This window comes from Porites lutea, chromosome 14 (genome assembly GCF_958299795.1).
Source record: "Porites lutea chromosome 14, jaPorLute2.1, whole genome shotgun sequence".
Classification (NCBI taxonomy): domain Eukaryota; kingdom Metazoa; phylum Cnidaria; class Anthozoa; order Scleractinia; family Poritidae; genus Porites; species Porites lutea.
This window is the reverse complement of record NC_133214.1, coordinates 14,366,170-14,382,808: the sequence shown is the minus strand read 5'-3', so window position 1 is coordinate 14,382,808 and position 16,639 is coordinate 14,366,170. Positions and strand designations below refer to the sequence as shown.

Here is a 16,639-nt window from a genome sequence, read left to right as displayed (position 1 = left end):
TACACGATCAATGGTTGTACTTAATTTCATGTTTTCCTTTTAGATACAAGCCAAACTAAAAGCCCAAATGGTAGGTGCATATTAAGCTATAAAAATAATCATACATAATGTACTTCAGCTTTTGCAAAAGCTTCATTCCTCCGCACTGAATAGCCGCTAAAAAGAATCAGCCTAGCTTGAAGACTTCCTAAGTTCTTTTTACGTCTTTGTGTTCAAATTAATGTAATCTCTCATCAATTTTGCCCTTCAAGATCAAAATTAACCCTTTCACTTGAAATGGTGCCCAGTGGACGAAAAAATCAAAAGTTTTGCTAAAGAGGGTTCATTTGAGTGCTAACACCAAAGGATTTTGTCCATAGATTTAAAAGTTAATGACAAACTACATGTGTCTTGCCCTAGTTTGGTACAAAAGCAAAAGATCTGTATACTAGATAAACTCAGTAAAGGAGCTAAACCCATCAGGACACCTTAGGTGTAGACTGCAAAATAGCCCATATTTTTTCATTGGTCAAGGACCTGTGAGTGGTCAAACAAAAGTTCTGAAGCAAGAGTGTAAATGGAGAGTAAGACTAGGGAAAGAGGCACTTGTGAGGCTTGTACACTTTCCACCTTAAAAAAAAAACGATTTTGAGAGTAAAAACCCGACTCTTGTGTAGTCTACCCAAGATGCTATATTGAGGGCTCCAGGAGTAACATGTGTGTATAGTCGAACATGAACTAACGGCCACCTCGGGGAGCAAGGGTGGAGCAGTGGTGAGAGCACTTGCCTCCCACCAATGTGGCCCGGGTTCAAATCCTAGTGTTGATGCCATATTTGAGTTGAGGTTGTTGTTGGTTCTCTCCTTTGCTCCAAGAGGTTTTTCTCCAGGCATCCCGTTTTCCCCTCTCCTCAAAAACCAATACTTCCAAATTCCAATTTGACCATTAACCAGGTAGACGAAGAACCACGAAGGGGATGTGCTACCTCTAAAATCTTTATTTATTTATTTGTTTTTTGCACCCCCCCCACTTTAGATTTAACCTCTCTAAAATGGCCAGTTGCCTCTGTCCCATAGGAAGCCATTGTAGAAAGGCTTGACTGTGATTACATTAATTTTGCATTTAACCCACATACAAATTCTCCGAACTGATCTCCATACATTTCCTTTAAGAATTAGTTAAAAGAATTTGATAAAAGATCAAAGCACTTTTCCTTTGGTGATCATTTTATTAATTCTCACACCTTCTTCTCTTGATAACACATTCATATTGTTAAGAGAAAATTGATGTTGGTCACTATTAGGACTTAAAGGGTTAAGGTCTGCTCGCATTGCAGTACAGTAGTTTAAAACTCAGGTGCTAATAAAGGTTGGCAGTGTCAGGTGATTTTTTAAAGTAACACACAGCTCCTTGATTAGTGCTGGAAAGAAGTTGCCACCGTTAACCCTTTAAGCCTTAAGAGTGCTCAGCATCCAAATTTCTCATTGTAATATCAATGCTTTGTAAAACAGAGTGGTCATGAGAATTACGGACATGATCACACGGGATGAATTTGCTTGATATTTTATCAACTTCTCCCCACCACTTCTGTAGGAAATGAATAGGGGCAACAAATGAGAATTTAAATTATGATCTTAGGGTTTAAAGGGTTAAGTCTTCAAAAGAGGCATTTTCTTATTCAACTTTATTGTTGGCAGGTTTCGTTAGAAATGGCAAAGCCTCAGCTGGCAGCAGAATACTATACGCAGGAAGAAATGGTAACAGATACTGTAGTGTTACAACATTATTATTCTTATCGGTAACTATTCTATAATTATCATTTGTCTATTTCATAAACATGGCCGTGTACTGGTAGAATTTTAGCCTTTATCACAGGCGTATCCTTGGGCAATCAGAAAGTACTTGCCCGGGGAGTCTAGAAATAGCAGCCCTATGGTTGGTGGGATTGCCCTCCTCCCCGCTCCCTGAGCCTGATAAAATAGCTGGCATTTTGTGACACCACTACTGGTTTCCACTGCAAAATGACGTCTGAGAAACAAGCGCAGAAATTCCATACTGATGACAGATCTGGGTTGTGCTTTTGATTGGTCGTGCCAAGTAGAAAATTTGCCTCAGCCAATCAGAAGCACTACCCAGATCTGGGTAGTGACGTGTCATCAGTATGGAATTTCTGCTCTCATTCCTCAGACCTCTTTCGCGGGAAAACCAATGGTGACGTCGTTAAATGTCAGCTGTTTTCTCAGGCTACCACTCCCTTCACCTTGGCCCAACACCTTGACTACTACAGTCGACTCTCTCTTAATGGACACCTCTGTAAAATGGACACTTAGAGTTGGCCCCTGCCTTTGTTTATTCCCTTTATTTGACTCTCTATAAGATGGACTCCTCTCCAAGACGGACACTTAGTGCTGGTCCCAAAGGTGTCCATCTTAGAGAGAGTTGACTGTATATTTTTTAACATGGTGTTTATGCGAGCAAAAGCATCCGCACACCTGCAGAAAACGCGAAGACCCAGTTTTTCCAAAAGCTGAATATCACTATCCAACAGATAATTTACTATCCAGTGGATAACCAATTGTGTAATTCACTGGCTAGAGAATGAATTATCCAGTGGATAGCGTTATCCACCTTTTGAGCAACACGGACCTGTAATGCAGGCTAGGAGAATTACCGAGTATATTTCTCAGCTCTTAGATTTGTTTCAAACCCGTAGGTTGGTCTGGATCCATGTAGATCCAGTGTAATGAATGGAGAATGTTGTCGTTGAGCAAAGGTGTTTTGAAATTCAGCAAAGCCTTCCTGTAACTGTTAAAAGGGTTTCTTATGTTAGGAAAGTTAACACTTTATATTGCCCCACCCTTCCCTCCTTCAGTTTTCCAGCGCTTTTTTTTCTATCTGAAAACCCAAAAACAAGACTTAGTTAGCTGACATTATATACTTTGGCTAGGTGAAATTTAAGAAGCCAAAGAAAAGAAGAAAAATCAAGAAGAGGGAGACCTTGAAGGTAACACCGAGTCTCTGCTAAGGAAATGTGACTGAAACTCCTTGGATCTGAGATGAGTTTGTAGAAGTGTTTCTACTAGGCAACTACACATACTGTTCAACAAGTTATTGCCGATAAGATCCTGGACAAACATTTTTTTAGCACGTTCTACCTCCATTGAACATAACATTGAGATTTCATAAGACACTGTTGTATGTTGTGGTATCCATGGCTCAAGTTTTATTTTCCTTCGTTGGGGGATATGGCAGTGTACTATAACAATTTTAATGGTATGGCTGATTCATGTGTTGGAAGTTTCGATTTGTATTTGATTTTCGGCTGCATGACCGCTAACTTCATGTGCTCGAGCTTTTCCACTTTGCATTCTAGTTCTTTATGGACTGATACCATCTTCTGGTGAAAAAGCTGCATAGCACCCAGTATCACTAAGTATTATCCCCGCCCCTCCCCCCCCCCCCCCTTCAAAACGCCTTGAAATAAATAAGTCCCCGGGAGGCCCTTTGCAGAATTTACAGTAGCCTCCGTTTGACGTGTTTAGTCAACCCCAGACACCTCTTGTTCTTATTTATTTTGGCGATCACAAGCGTGTAATGTTTATTTGACTCGAGTTTGTCGAGAAAATGGCGCTACTCAGGTGTCTTAGCGATGTGACGCCGACCAGTTGCCGACCATGTTCCGGATCATATGGAAACCATGCTTAACAACCATTACTCAGTAACGACTGTATTCATTCCACAGGCAGATGATCTTGAAGTGTTACCTGGTCAAACAGATTTACACAGTGATCGTGGCTCAAGGTATGGTGGACTGATATTATTCTGGAAGTAGAAGGGGTGTTGGGGTGTTAGATTGTTCGTAATGACACTGCTTCTGAGTGGTTAGTGCGAATGCTAGATTTCTCTTGCGTATTTATACACCCAGGGTTCTATCGAGGGTATTTGAGGGGTAGAAGCTCCCCCCCCCCCCCCCCCCCCCGCCCAAATATATTGTTATCATTACAGTGTATAAGTAACTCTCTCGGAAAATCATCCAGACGCGACGAGGTCAGTGCTCATGAAGTAAGTATTCCCTGTCTAAGGACACTATATGACAAAAACAAAAAGACGACTAAAAAATGAAATGAAATACCACAGTAACATTTCACAAAATTGTCTCTCAAAATGCACCAGATTGCATCTCAGTTGCATATTCATTTCAAAAATTTCCGAGGGGCATGCCCCCGGATCCCGCTAGGAAGCTCGTGCCTTTGGCCACTCGGGACTTCTCCCCCAAACGATAAATCCTAGATATAGCCCTGACGCAGTCCAGCCCCTCCAATGTTTTAATTAACGGAAGGAAAAGGCTTCTTCCCTATGGAGGCAACGATTTTTTAGTGCTCAGTCGAATCTACCCCCTCTGCTTTCATAAACCAAGATGGGGGACTATCATTGTACATTGTATGAGGAGTTCGCTCTCCCACAAAGGCCAAAAACAGGGATGGTTTTAGGCATTCAACAGGTGCTGATGACCATATCCTCGTGTTGCATTTGTATGTGGTTCTATTATTTTACAAGGTGGTAAAATTAATACGAAAGGTAAATTGTCTTTTCTCTACGTTACTATATGTATACAGAGCTGTGAAGTCAATCCTAAAGAATGCTCCTAAAAGACGGGAGCAAGAAGATCAAGAAGACATGATGGAACTGGATCCACTGGAACCAGAGGACGAAGGTTTGATTTACTCCATAGTTTCAGTTGTACGGTTAAACAAAGGAAATTATTGACGGCCTTAACTTCCTAGACAGCAAGTGGTCTCTCATTTTCCTCAGAGATAGTAAAACGTGGGAAATATGTCGGCATGCGTGAAAATGGCCGCGCGCGAGGAGAGACGAGATGGTGAGGAAGGAGAGAAATTTTCACGTGCGCTCGGGTAATTCGGTCGCTCTACTGTCCATGTGAAAAATGAGGGACTGGTCGTAGCCTGATAACTGCCAAGGTATCAGTAACGTTTAGGCAACCGCAATGTGAGAGAGAATAAATAAAAAACCATTGAGAATGCGCTCCAATTGATTCATTACTTAGTTACTTAGCTTGGTGTCGTTGATTTCTTTTTTAGAAATCCTTGCAGCTGAGAATGACTACGGTGGAATAATTGAAGAGGATGATGCCCAGCTGGAATTACAGCTGGCATTAGAAAGGTGATCTTATTCGTGTCATTTATTGTAAGACGGTGATATTAGAAACATTAGTTTTGATTTTACAAGTTATATACGCGTTAGGGTGCATCTGAGGCCTATGGCTGCATCATAGCCTGCAAGGCGAGCGAAGCAAGACGCAAGAGATTGCGTGAAGGAGAGGTGAAGCCCCGTCCGTGCTTGTGTGCAGCTCGCGCGTGACTTATCGCGAAATCCCTAAAAGGAGAACTAGCTTGTAGTCTTGCCGCATCATTAAGGTGGCCGCATTAATGCCGGACAAATTAAAGTGGGCATATGGCGGGGTTCCTTTTAGGTGATTATTTTGCGTTTGCATGTCTGATGTTAATAGCGTTATTATTTTCTCTAGATCGCGTCGACTGAAGCAAAAGAAGGCAGCAACTGGCGTTGAAAGGGTGAGTATTCAAGGTAGAGCATTATCTTAGTTATAAAAACTGCTGATTTGTTAAATCAGATTGTTGGTTACCGGACTTTGGGTCCTGTTGACTCGGGTTCTAGTAATTCCAGGCAGAACCTCTTTTATATACTTCAAGGAGTTCCTACTCCTTGGTTTCATGTACCTAAAGCCCGAGAAAGGTACCCTCTTTGGGCGGAGCCTCCCCGTATAGGTCATCATAGGGGTAACAATTAATGTATCCAGGGCTGTCACTAAGATTTCAAGTTGCCGGGTAAATACTAGCCTGCGTGGCAGGCGTTTGAAAGGGAAGGGAAAGGGAGTTTTAGGCGCGAGATGTGTTTCTCTCGCGCCTAAAATTCCCTTTCCCTTCCCTTTCAAACGCAGGCTTGGTAAACACAACAAGAAGGCGGCGAATCAAACAGCTAGGCTTTTCTTTTGGTTCTATTTTTCTTCCATTTTCCTATGAAAGTAGCCGGGGAAAATCCCCGGCCCCCGGATCTTAATGACAGCCCTGTGTGTCTGTGTGGTGTGATTTCGTAGGTAATTGAGGCACTTGCCACCGTTAAGAAAGAAAAAGAAGAAGAAGAGACGGATAAGAAAGGTAATTATAGGGCTTCCTCTAATGATTTCTCCTTTCCCAGCTGATCAGTACTTCGAGTTACGGACCTTATGCCATTCCCACGCTTGGCTAACTATCCTGATTCTCAGCCGTCCAAGGTCGTACGCGGTCCCTTCTGGAAGAGGAGCGAAGGGACAGTGAACGACCACGGACGTCTGAAAATGAGGCTATTGGCTAACTGGATGGTGAAAAAAAGAAATAACAAGCTTGAATTTCAATTTTATTGTAGACTTCTCCTGTAGCTTATCTGCTAGAGCATCTGCCGGACAAGTCTAGTAACCAGAAGTTGATATGTTCTCATCCTTTCAGGAGAACTCAGTGTACTCTTTGACCTCTTTGAGAACTCTGTGAATCCCTCTGGGATAACTCTATGACCCTCATGACCCTACAATACTCGTCACAAATCGTTGAAACAGAAACCATTTGTCTTGAATTTTCTCCCAATTTCTTACATTCACTCTTCACACCTTTGTTCTCATTCAAATGTGTCCCTCTCCTTCCCCAATGTTGAGCCACGCGTATTTTGGAGCACTGAGATGACTGCAATCCCAAATCAACATTGGCAAGGGGAAAATCACACAAGTGTTTCAAGATTTGTGACGAGTATTGTAGCTCCCAGAATTCTTCGGTTGCTCAGTGGAAGAGCATGCGTAGTTACAGTTGGACCTCTCCACAATGGACACCTTAGGGACACAAGAAAGTGGCCGTTATAAAGAGGTGGCCGTTGTAGATAGGTTATAACAACAGTCAATGTGTGGATTATTTGTCCGCTGGGAGAGGTGGTTGTTAGTTGAATTCCGACTGTAGTCCAGTAACCAGAATGTTATATGGTTCGACTATCCTGTAGGGAGAATTCGGATTTTTGTCCGCGTCGGTGTGTCACTGACTGAAGAAGCATCATTTACAAACGTGAAGAGTTTAAAAAGTATGAGTGGCTTTTGTTTTGTTTCTTAACTAATGACTGGATTGTTGCTTGTGAATTTTAGATTCCATCATCTTGAACTCCACATCTGAGTTTTGTCGCACACTGGGTGAAATACCGACGATAAGTAAGTACCATATTGCACTTATATTGTGCTTATCTCCTACCGATAACTCTAGCTTTAAAATATTAAGGACTGGTAAAAGAATGCAGGAGGGTGGGCCGGAGAATTAAGAAATGTGTTGGATAAAAAAAAAAACCTGGCCCACCCCCTCCTTGCCTGCGAGCAAACTCTCCTTTTGAGGGAGTCGCGAGAAGTCACGCGAGATCCGCACGCTAAGGGAAACGCGAGTGCGAGGGGTTCTCTCGCGTTTCGCTTCGCTCGAGCTTGTTAGTATGCTAAGCCCCTCCTTTTGGCACAAAACGACTGGGCCAACTGTCCTCTCCCACAACACGAAGCCATGCCGAAGAACTTCTGCGTGGGAGGCTATTCGCACTGATACTATAAGTAAAAGTCTTCTTTTAAGGCCCTGGCTCCAGTTGCTTAAACTTTGGATAGCGCTATCCACAGGATAATCACTATCCAGCGCATAGAGTGGTTTTCGTTTGAGTGTCGTAAAACCAATACCAAAGTAATTACTCTGGCCAATCACATAGGACACAGACAATACATTCAACCAATCAAAACTCGAAGTAATTACATGTGGCTGACGCAAAGCGCGGGAAAATGCATGCGAGCGCGTCACAATTGGCTTTGGTTTTACTTCTGATTGGATGAAAAGGTGGCGCGAATCTTTTAAGCCAATCGCATCGTGTAGAAAGTGCAAAACCAATTACTTTTCGACACTCAAATGAAAACCGCTCTAAGTTTTAGACAAACCAATTGCATTATCCACTGGATAGAGATTTATCCGGTGGATAGCGTTATCCAACGTTTGAACTACCGGGGCTTGGAATTGTTTTTTTCTTCGAGTTCTACTGAAGTCCTCGAAGGCTCATATTGTACCCTGGAGATTTAAGTAGCTTTAAATATCACGGTAAAACGCAGCACTGATGGAGAGAGGGGGTTAAAACAAGTGTACCGTCAGCCTCAGGTTTGGTTAAGTCGGACGATGACTATTTCGAGCTACCGACGTAAAAAATTGACTCTTTACCTATACCTTTTAGCCTGGAAAATTCCTGGAATTGTATTCTCCCTCAGTAATGCTTGATCCGTCTAGATAGCACTGGCTATACCTGTGGGCAGACTTCCTTGGCTTGCTGGCCTTTTGTAGCACGGTTATTTAGCAAGCAGGGATTTTGTTACCTCTGCGTCCTGTGTCCCTGACGCCTAAAAATCCCCAGGCGCAAAATAATTCATGGCATGTGTCTCGTAGGCGATCTGAACATGTGTATTTGTTGTAATGTCCCGTTCGGGTAATTTCTGTGGCAGTTGTTATGGCTATTTTGCTGTTCTTTAAAATAGAAGGACTATACTTAAATTTCAGTATACTGTAATACAGAGTTTTGGAGTCTGTCTTCAGATTAACTGTCTGGTTACATAAAGGCCAAAACATTTTCCATTTCGGACTCGTTTTTTTTTTTTAACTGGGACTCATTGGTTCCGAACTTGAACTCATGATTTTTCTCAAGATGAGTCCTAGGACTCACCATAACTATTTGTAACAAATTCACGGAGTAAGGTGTAATTTTGCTTCCTCTTAGGTGCACCTGGTGAACAAGCTGAAGAGGAAGAGGATGATACAGAGGTATGAAAAACTGCCACACTATATTAGCCTCCCACGCAAACGTTCTTAGGGGTTCGTCAAGCGTTCCTACCCCACGAGAGGAATGATTGCGTGACGAGCCCGTAAGAACGTCTGCGTGGGAGGCTAACACTATATAAGATTTTTATTAACGATCAAAATATTAAAAGGGTTTTAATGTAGCGGAATTCCCCCCTTTTGAGAGTTATGTCCAGAAATGCACCCTAATAAGATTCATGCTCGTCATGACATACCTCACGAAGTGTCCCCTAGCCCTAATCTTCGCCCTGGTTGTTCAAAAGTTAAATAGCGCTATCCACCGGATGAATTGCTTTCCAGCGGATAAGTCTTGTGGAAATAAAGTGATTTATCCAGTGGATAGGTTTATCCATTCACCTTTTGAACAACTGCGACCTGGCCCGGGTTGCTCGAAGCATGGTTAGTGCTAACCAGCGTTAAATACCATGGAAACCTATACATTTTGATACCTCTTAACCAACGGTTAGCGCTAACCAGGCTTCGAGCAACCGGCCCCTGAACGTTTGCAGTTGTGTCAAACGTGGATTGATTTGGAAATTTTTAATTCTCGTGATAATCAGTGAAGAATTCGAAGTCCGAGTTATGTTCTTTTCTAGGCATTAGTTTCTTTTGATTTTTTTGTCCCTGAACTAATAATGACTCTCTACTCTTCGCTGAATTTAAATAGGACCAGTTATTATCAGAAGCTGTAAAAGTGAAAATCTGGAAGGTTTATAAATGTTAGTGTACGCAGGAATCTCTTGCGGAGATTTGCACGAGTAGAATTTTTAGATTTTCGGTTGCATTTCAGCGAAAATCAGCAATAACAAACCAAAAGTCTGTTGCGTAAGATCCTTAAAACCGACTTCGTAAAATATTAGTCCAAACGTTATGTTGTGGTTCATTTTTATCCTTTTTTGAACTCTATTTTTCTTTTTTGGGGGGTATGGAAATGTATGGTGGAAAATTTGAAATAAAGGAGATAAACTTTAAACCAAGGATAAAAATAGAAAGAGTATTGCCAACTTTTTTCTGATGAGTAAAATATGTTGTTTTACAGTGGCGCATGGATGTGGAGAAAGACGAAGAAGCTGAGCCGCAAGGAGGTTGGGAATGGGTTAAAACTCAAGAGGAAAAGATCAAGAAAGAACGGGAAAAAGTTTGTTGGTTTTCCTGTACTGCTTAAATCGATTACGTTTTCTGTACACACATCTCGCACGTAATTAATATCCATTGTCTCGAACGATCTCGAACGATCGAACGATCATTGGCTGGATGGGGAGACTGATGTTTAGTTATGCATTCTGATGGACTGTCGGGAAGGCAAAATGTCTCTGATAGGCGCTTACCAATTCCCAGAACTTTCTGAACAGACCAGTTCAGTTGTAAACAGAATTTCACTGTTAATAAGGAATATCCAGACTAGTCTCTTCATAAATTGTATGCACCGCGGCATTGATTGGTCGAGTGAAAATTTTGGGGAACGACTAATTATTTCATTTTCAAAATCACCGGTCCTGCCGGCCAATTTTGAGTTTTGGTAAGCGCCTGATGATATAGGCGGCAAGCAATCGATAGAGAACGGTCTTAAGGCTTGTTTCCGTGTTGCCATGAAAACGATCGAAATCTTACGTTAAAGTTAAAACCTGACAAACTTCATTTCTTATATCTATATATATATATTGTCCGTGCCAAATTTGAGCTTTATACCTGCAACGAATCTTAAAATAACACCCCGATGAATAGTAGTCATAGTAACGACTTAAAACCTATCAAACTGTGTTAAGCCACCTTAAGAGTACCATTGAAAAAGTAACGATCAGCACAGTTGTTTAGTGCGCGGCGTTTTGTGCGAAAGGCTCCGAGTTCGATTTCCATGTGTAACCCCCAAATCCTTGTTTCGACTTTTCTCCTTTACAGCTGTTTCGGATTGCACGCAACCTGCGGTGTCAAAAACTTCTTTGGATTTTGGGTTTTTCTGCGACGTTCAATCATCTTAGCGGACCTCTTAGAAAACAACTACAAGTTCACTTCAGCGGGTTCAAAATGAGGGATTTCGATCTGTTTTGTGTGTTTCAAGTTTCGCTGCTTTTGAACTTCAGAGTTCGCGTGTTTACAAGTTTTAGCTCTCAAGTTTTTTTACCTTCTTTCCGAAACATGGCAAGTTTAGATTCCCAAGGTGAAATTGTTCCTATAGAGCTTCCTAATCCAGCATGAACACAGATATGGGAGGGTGAAAACGAATCATACGTGCCCGCCAACATTTAATTTTGCTGCTTCTGCTTGTTATTGCCGCCTTTATTTGACAAGCAAGGACTGGATGCTATGGTAACGGTTTGATTGACGTCAAAGAAAAACCCAAAATCCTGAAACGTTTTTGGCAACGCAAGTCGCGTGTTATCCGAAACAGTTGCAAGTGTAGCTTTAGGAAGCTGTAAATTCCCGTAAAACGAAGCACTGATGCTGAGAAGGAGGGGTGCGATGGGAGGTAAAATGAGCGCACCGGCGGCCTCATTTTATCAGCCTAATGAGTACTGTTACGAGTTGCCGACATGAATTAAGGACCTTCACGTTTGCCTTTCTACCGTAAATTAAACTTTGGTTTTGGCCAGTTAAACCAATAATAACTCTAACTCCTTCTTGCCTTTATTTGTATTTAAGGAAACTGAAAGTAGCATTCTTGAAGCAGAGCCTCTGGTTGGCACAGGAGTGGGAGCTGCCTTGTTTCTTGCATCTAAAAAAGGTAACTGCATCGCAAAAAAAACTGCCCACCTACCGCTTCCCTGAGCCAACATTAACACTTACTTTTCACTTAGGGCAAAATGTTGGCTTAGGGGAGGGGTAGGTGAGCAGTTTCCCAGAAACGTATAATGACCCAAAGATTGTAACAAAGGCTCTTTGCGCTTCCCCGTCTAGAGGCCTTTTTTTTTTTTTTTTAAATTTTGAGCGGGCGAAGAATTTTAACAGCACGGTTTTTTTTACATTACGAATAGCCCACGTTCGATATATTAAAATTCTAACGTGAGTCAGAGGCTCTCTGGTCATTTTCCTATATTTGGTTTGGTTTTCGTTGTGCTCAAGTCTCTTTTGGGAATTGCGAGACAATGGAGTCTTGAAAAATTTGCAATTTTGACCCTAAAGCCTCGGAGTCATGTTAGAATTTTATTATATCGAACGTGGGCGTCTTGTTTGTAATATGCTTTTCGACTTTTCAATCAGGTGATTTATTTTTCCTTAACTTCCCCTACTGAATACGAGTCGATACTACAGGAAAAAATGTGTCGTGATTAGAAGATGAGCACGCGATGTCGCACTAAGAAACTAACGCTCTCGTGTTGAAATTCATTTAGGTCTATTGGAACAAACAACTAAAACCAAGAATGAAGGCAAAGCTCTTCCGTTTCTGCCATCTGTCGGTGTTGTGGATGAAGAAAAGATGCGGTGAGTCTCAGAGCTCCCTTTAAAATTTGCCTCAGCTTAAACTTTGCACATTTTTTTTGTCCCAGTGTCAGTTATTAGTCGTTGAGGTTAGTTGTGGAGGTTGACCACTTATCATCGAAATTAATAAACACTGAAGACCTCATTTATGAGCTACATGCTCTAGAAAAGCAGTCTTTTAGAATTTTTGCTTGTAGATTTTCCATGAATAAACTAATCAACTGCAGTCAATCTGTCGGCCATTCAGCCAGCAAGTCAGTTAGAGAGTGCGTTAGTCCGTCAATAACCATATTTTTGCGAATTACTCTTTACTAGAAGAAACGTTTCATGAATATTAACAAAGTTAAATATTGGATGTTTTCTCTTAGTGACTTTTCAAATGTTTTGAAATCTTCGATAAATTGCCTCTAAGTTCTTAAACTGAAAGTTCTTTTGTACAATAAACAAAATGATACCGGAGACGTTTCTCTGCGCACTCATCTTTTCAAGTCTGTCTGATTTTCATTTTCTTTTTTTTTCTCTTGCAGCGAGGAAGAAAGAGAACGCGGTGGACGACCGCCTAGGTAAATATTTTCTTTTTACTATTCAACTATAATAGACCATTTGACCGATACGGCAGCCATATTGAATTTATTAGATTTAACGAGTATTATGGGATACCCAGGGGCATGAGCACTATTCCGATATACTGGCTCAGTATTTACGCGCGCTTTTCTGGCCAATTGTTCTTTAAGTTTTCCTAGAAAAAGATTGTAATGGGAAAAAAATATCGTTGTGTCGTGTTTGGATGTAATAATGATCGCCTTTTTTCCCGAGAAATATACATTGAAGTTCTCTTTTTGCCCGAAAAGCGCGCGTAAATACTAAGCGAGTGCTCCCTGGGCATCCCATAATACTCCTTAAATCTAATAAATTCAATATGGCCGCCGTATCGGTAAAAAGGTCTATCAGTGTGTTTTTCGTCCTACGTTCTTACGAGAAGCAAAAAAGAAAGAGAGGTTAACCATACCTTTTTTTTTCCAGGGATTTTGACAGGGACCGCGATAGAGACCGTGACAGAGACAGGTGAGTGGGTCACCTTTTATTTAACTCCTCAGCTTCCGAAAGTGTTTAAAAAAGGAAACGCCCCAACATTTGCAAATTCTAGTCTGTGAGATCTTGAATGTGAAAAAACTGCTCAGTAGCTTTCGCCTGAATGGCAACACTTTAGGATTTCACTCACACGTTCAGACGTTAGATCCACCTCACAGGAAAGTACTGCCCAGTAGCTTTCATTTGAATGGTCGCGCTTTAGGATTCCATTCACAGACTCAAAAGTTGAAACACTCTTTACAGCATAATAAACAGTACCACAGGGAAGTACTGCTCAGTAGCTTTCATTTGAATGGTCACACTTTAGGATTTCACCCATAGGTTCAAAAAATAGAACTACCTTATACCGAATAATGACTTTCATCTAATTGTTCACCGGCACCAAACGACTCCTTCCAAAGACTCAAAAGTTGCCCGTATCCCGTATCCTGATAACCTGAAATACTGCCGCTTTAGAGGCTTGGCCGTTTCTGGCCAAACTATCAACATGAAAATGTATGCCTTTGTTAATGAAGATAAATAAAGCCTGGGTAGTGAGACAAACGAAGCCGCACCGGAGACGATAGTTAAACATTATTTACTGACTATGATTGGTGATGATCCCTGTATTGCCTTTGTTAGATACGGTGGTGGATCCAGGAACAAACAGGATTACAAGCCTGATATAAAACTGGAGTACTATGATGACAATGGCCGCTTCCTTTCACCTAAAGAGGTACTCACAGTTTGTAGTAAGAACTAAGGCACACGCGCGCGGCTTTGGATACTCTGGCGAACTGGGGAAAACGCGCGTGGGGCTTGGTTGATTTAATGATTGTTGACAAGTGCGTGCGTGTGTTTCTGATTAGCTTAAGGAATGGGTGAAAACGCGCGTGGATTTGTGTTAAATTTAGCAGATGGAGGCAAGCGCTCGTGACTTAAGCTTCTGATCCGTTAGAGAATCCACGCATAGGTGAGATACTCTTTGTGATTAGTAAAGCGGACGGAGATAAGCACTCTTGGCTTTGGTTGGCTTAGTGAATGAACTCAGATCAGCTGACTTTTGATTGGTGACTTTGGAAATTCGGAATTAAGACGTAGAAGGTAGCGCGTAATGTTTCGATGACAAATGCGTCCTGCACATATTTATCTTTCAGGCTTTCCGTTTCTTGTCCCATAAGTTCCATGGAAAAGCGTCCGGCAAGACGAAGACAGAAAAAAGGAATAAGAAACGGCAAGACGAAGTGGTAAGTGCATAACAGTATTAAAGTACATTATACCAACAATGAACGTCATTGCTTCAACATTGAAATTTTTAAGACATAAACAGCGCCACGACAAATTATTTATTACAGTAAAAAGTTTTGTAAAAGCTTTCAATCTTAAGTCTAAAATGTAATTGCTAAAAAGTTGTAAAAACGTTATAAAAATGCTTTCTTAAAAGGGAAAGTTTTAAGTTTGTTTGAAAAAACAGACACTGAGGAGCTGTTAATGTCAGACAGCAGAGTATTCCAGAGTGTGGGGGCTGCCACGGAGAAAGATCCTGCACCGTATGTTCTCAAATTAAAATGCGGAATAGACAGGTGTTACTCGATTCATATCGAGTAAGTGAAAGAAAGGCTCTGCTGGCTGGATGGTCATGGGTCAGACTGCTGTTATAAAACCCGAATTCAAACTATACAATTAGTCCGAGACTGAGTCAATCAGTAAGTCTTTGGGCCTTCTCCATTTGTCAGAACTGGCCGGCCAGACCGTTCCCATTGTAATGAGAAATTCACTTTTAATCAAGACTATCCAGCCAGATCAGTCAAATCCTAAGTAGTATGGAAGGAAGAGATGTTTTGTTCAGCAAAACCTTTGGAAAAAGCGTTTTTCATTGTCAAAATGACAGGTCCGGCCATAGTCGGAAAGTGCCCTTAATTCAGCTTGTGTGCTATCGCTTGCGTTTACAGGCGCTTCAGAAGATGAACTCAGGAGACACGCCTCTCAACACCACTGCCCTTCTCATAGAAAAACAGAAAACCGCGCAGTCGCCTTACGTCATACTTAGTGGAGCAGGACAAACCTTCTCCACAGGGTGGGTGACAAGTTTATTTGCCGTACTCTAGACTGATTGTGTTATCTTCGCAAGGCAAACTTAGCAATTAAAGATTAAAAGGCTTAACTTAAAGCATCTCTAGAGGAACTGTGTTCATCCACCTGTCTCCTCCCGGGGCGGGGGCGTAGGGGGCCTCGTTTTTCTCTCAGAGGCGAGCGCGAGTCACTGGTGGCGAAGCGCAAGGGACCATGGGGAGGAGAAAGAAGAGAGGCGAGCAAATTTTCATCGAGAGAGAGACGTCTGAGTACGAGGCAGGTTCAGTCACCATAATCAATTAAAACGCTTTGGTGGGGGGGGGGGGAGGGGCGGGTGGGGAGATCATTACAGTATTCAGACTAATGTATTACTCTACTTATCATCAGTACCCTTTGTCAGAATCTTTCCCAACAAGAGTTGAATCTCTACTACATCTGTGCAGTGTGCTTCTGCTTATGATTGTCTCGTGTAAATTAAGCCTTATTCGGCTTCGACCTAACGATTCTTCATCTTTTACATTTTTTTCAGGACGACAATCTCGAAAAGGAAGTAACAATCTGTTCCTCGATACTCATTCTGTGTATTGCAATACAGATGAAAGATAAAACAGTACCTGTTATCTTGCTAAAAATCTCTACATTTTAATCAACTAGACTTAACATTATTAATGAACGTATGTAAAATTGTCCTATGCTTTTTTTATTAAAGTGGATTTGTTACTTAACACGGTAACGTTACACAGAACAAGTAGTGTGACGAATATTGTACTCTTAATGGCTTTGCAAATACAGTAGCAAGACCAAGCACGTATTTTGATTGCCTTAAAAGACTGAGCGCACGCGAGAAAGTGCTCGCCTTGAACGGGTCCTTTGTGTCACACTGTCTAAACCTTTGTGATGTTCATTAACGTAAATTGTTGCTGCAGTTTGTTTTAGTTTATTGTGCTCTACTTTTCCACTGATTCTTAGAAAATTTAGCAAGTGGCAAAATTGAAATTCAGAACTAAAACTTATAATGGCATGAAAAACTGAACAGTCGACGTTGTGGCGCCGCAAAACGTCAGTCTGTTTTCCCAGGCCACTGTGAAAATAACGCCGTTTTTATTTTTAGAAATTCTGAAAAACAAATATGACCACACGTTAGTTCTAACAACCGTTTCATATGGTTGACACTTTCCGGC

General features: G+C 41.5%; 1 protein-coding gene across 2 annotated transcripts in view; it reads left to right on the top strand.

Annotated features, from left to right (window-relative positions):
* Positions 1–16,147, top strand: part of LOC140924127 (U4/U6.U5 tri-snRNP-associated protein 1-like) — a 55,852-nt gene extending 39,705 nt beyond the window's left edge. For both annotated transcript variants that reach the window (XM_073374146.1, XM_073374145.1), the window contains 19 exons: positions 44–70; positions 1,677–1,736; positions 2,927–2,983; positions 3,722–3,780; positions 4,596–4,693; positions 5,079–5,160; positions 5,525–5,570; positions 6,113–6,173; positions 7,178–7,240; positions 8,818–8,861; positions 9,937–10,035; positions 11,538–11,619; positions 12,227–12,317; positions 12,842–12,877; positions 13,338–13,379; positions 14,028–14,121; positions 14,543–14,632; positions 15,338–15,462; positions 15,988–16,147. In XM_073374146.1, coding sequence (XP_073230247.1) covers positions 44–70; positions 1,677–1,736; positions 2,927–2,983; positions 3,722–3,780; positions 4,596–4,693; positions 5,079–5,160; positions 5,525–5,570; positions 6,113–6,173; positions 7,178–7,240; positions 8,818–8,861; positions 9,937–10,035; positions 11,538–11,619; positions 12,227–12,317; positions 12,842–12,877; positions 13,338–13,379; positions 14,028–14,121; positions 14,543–14,632; positions 15,338–15,462; positions 15,988–16,012 — 1,281 coding nt within the window. In that variant the 3' untranslated portion in view covers positions 16,013–16,147. The remainder of the gene's footprint in view (positions 1–43; positions 71–1,676; positions 1,737–2,926; positions 2,984–3,721; positions 3,781–4,595; positions 4,694–5,078; positions 5,161–5,524; positions 5,571–6,112; positions 6,174–7,177; positions 7,241–8,817; positions 8,862–9,936; positions 10,036–11,537; positions 11,620–12,226; positions 12,318–12,841; positions 12,878–13,337; positions 13,380–14,027; positions 14,122–14,542; positions 14,633–15,337; positions 15,463–15,987) is intronic.
* The last annotated feature ends 492 nt before the right edge of the window (positions 16,148–16,639 follow it).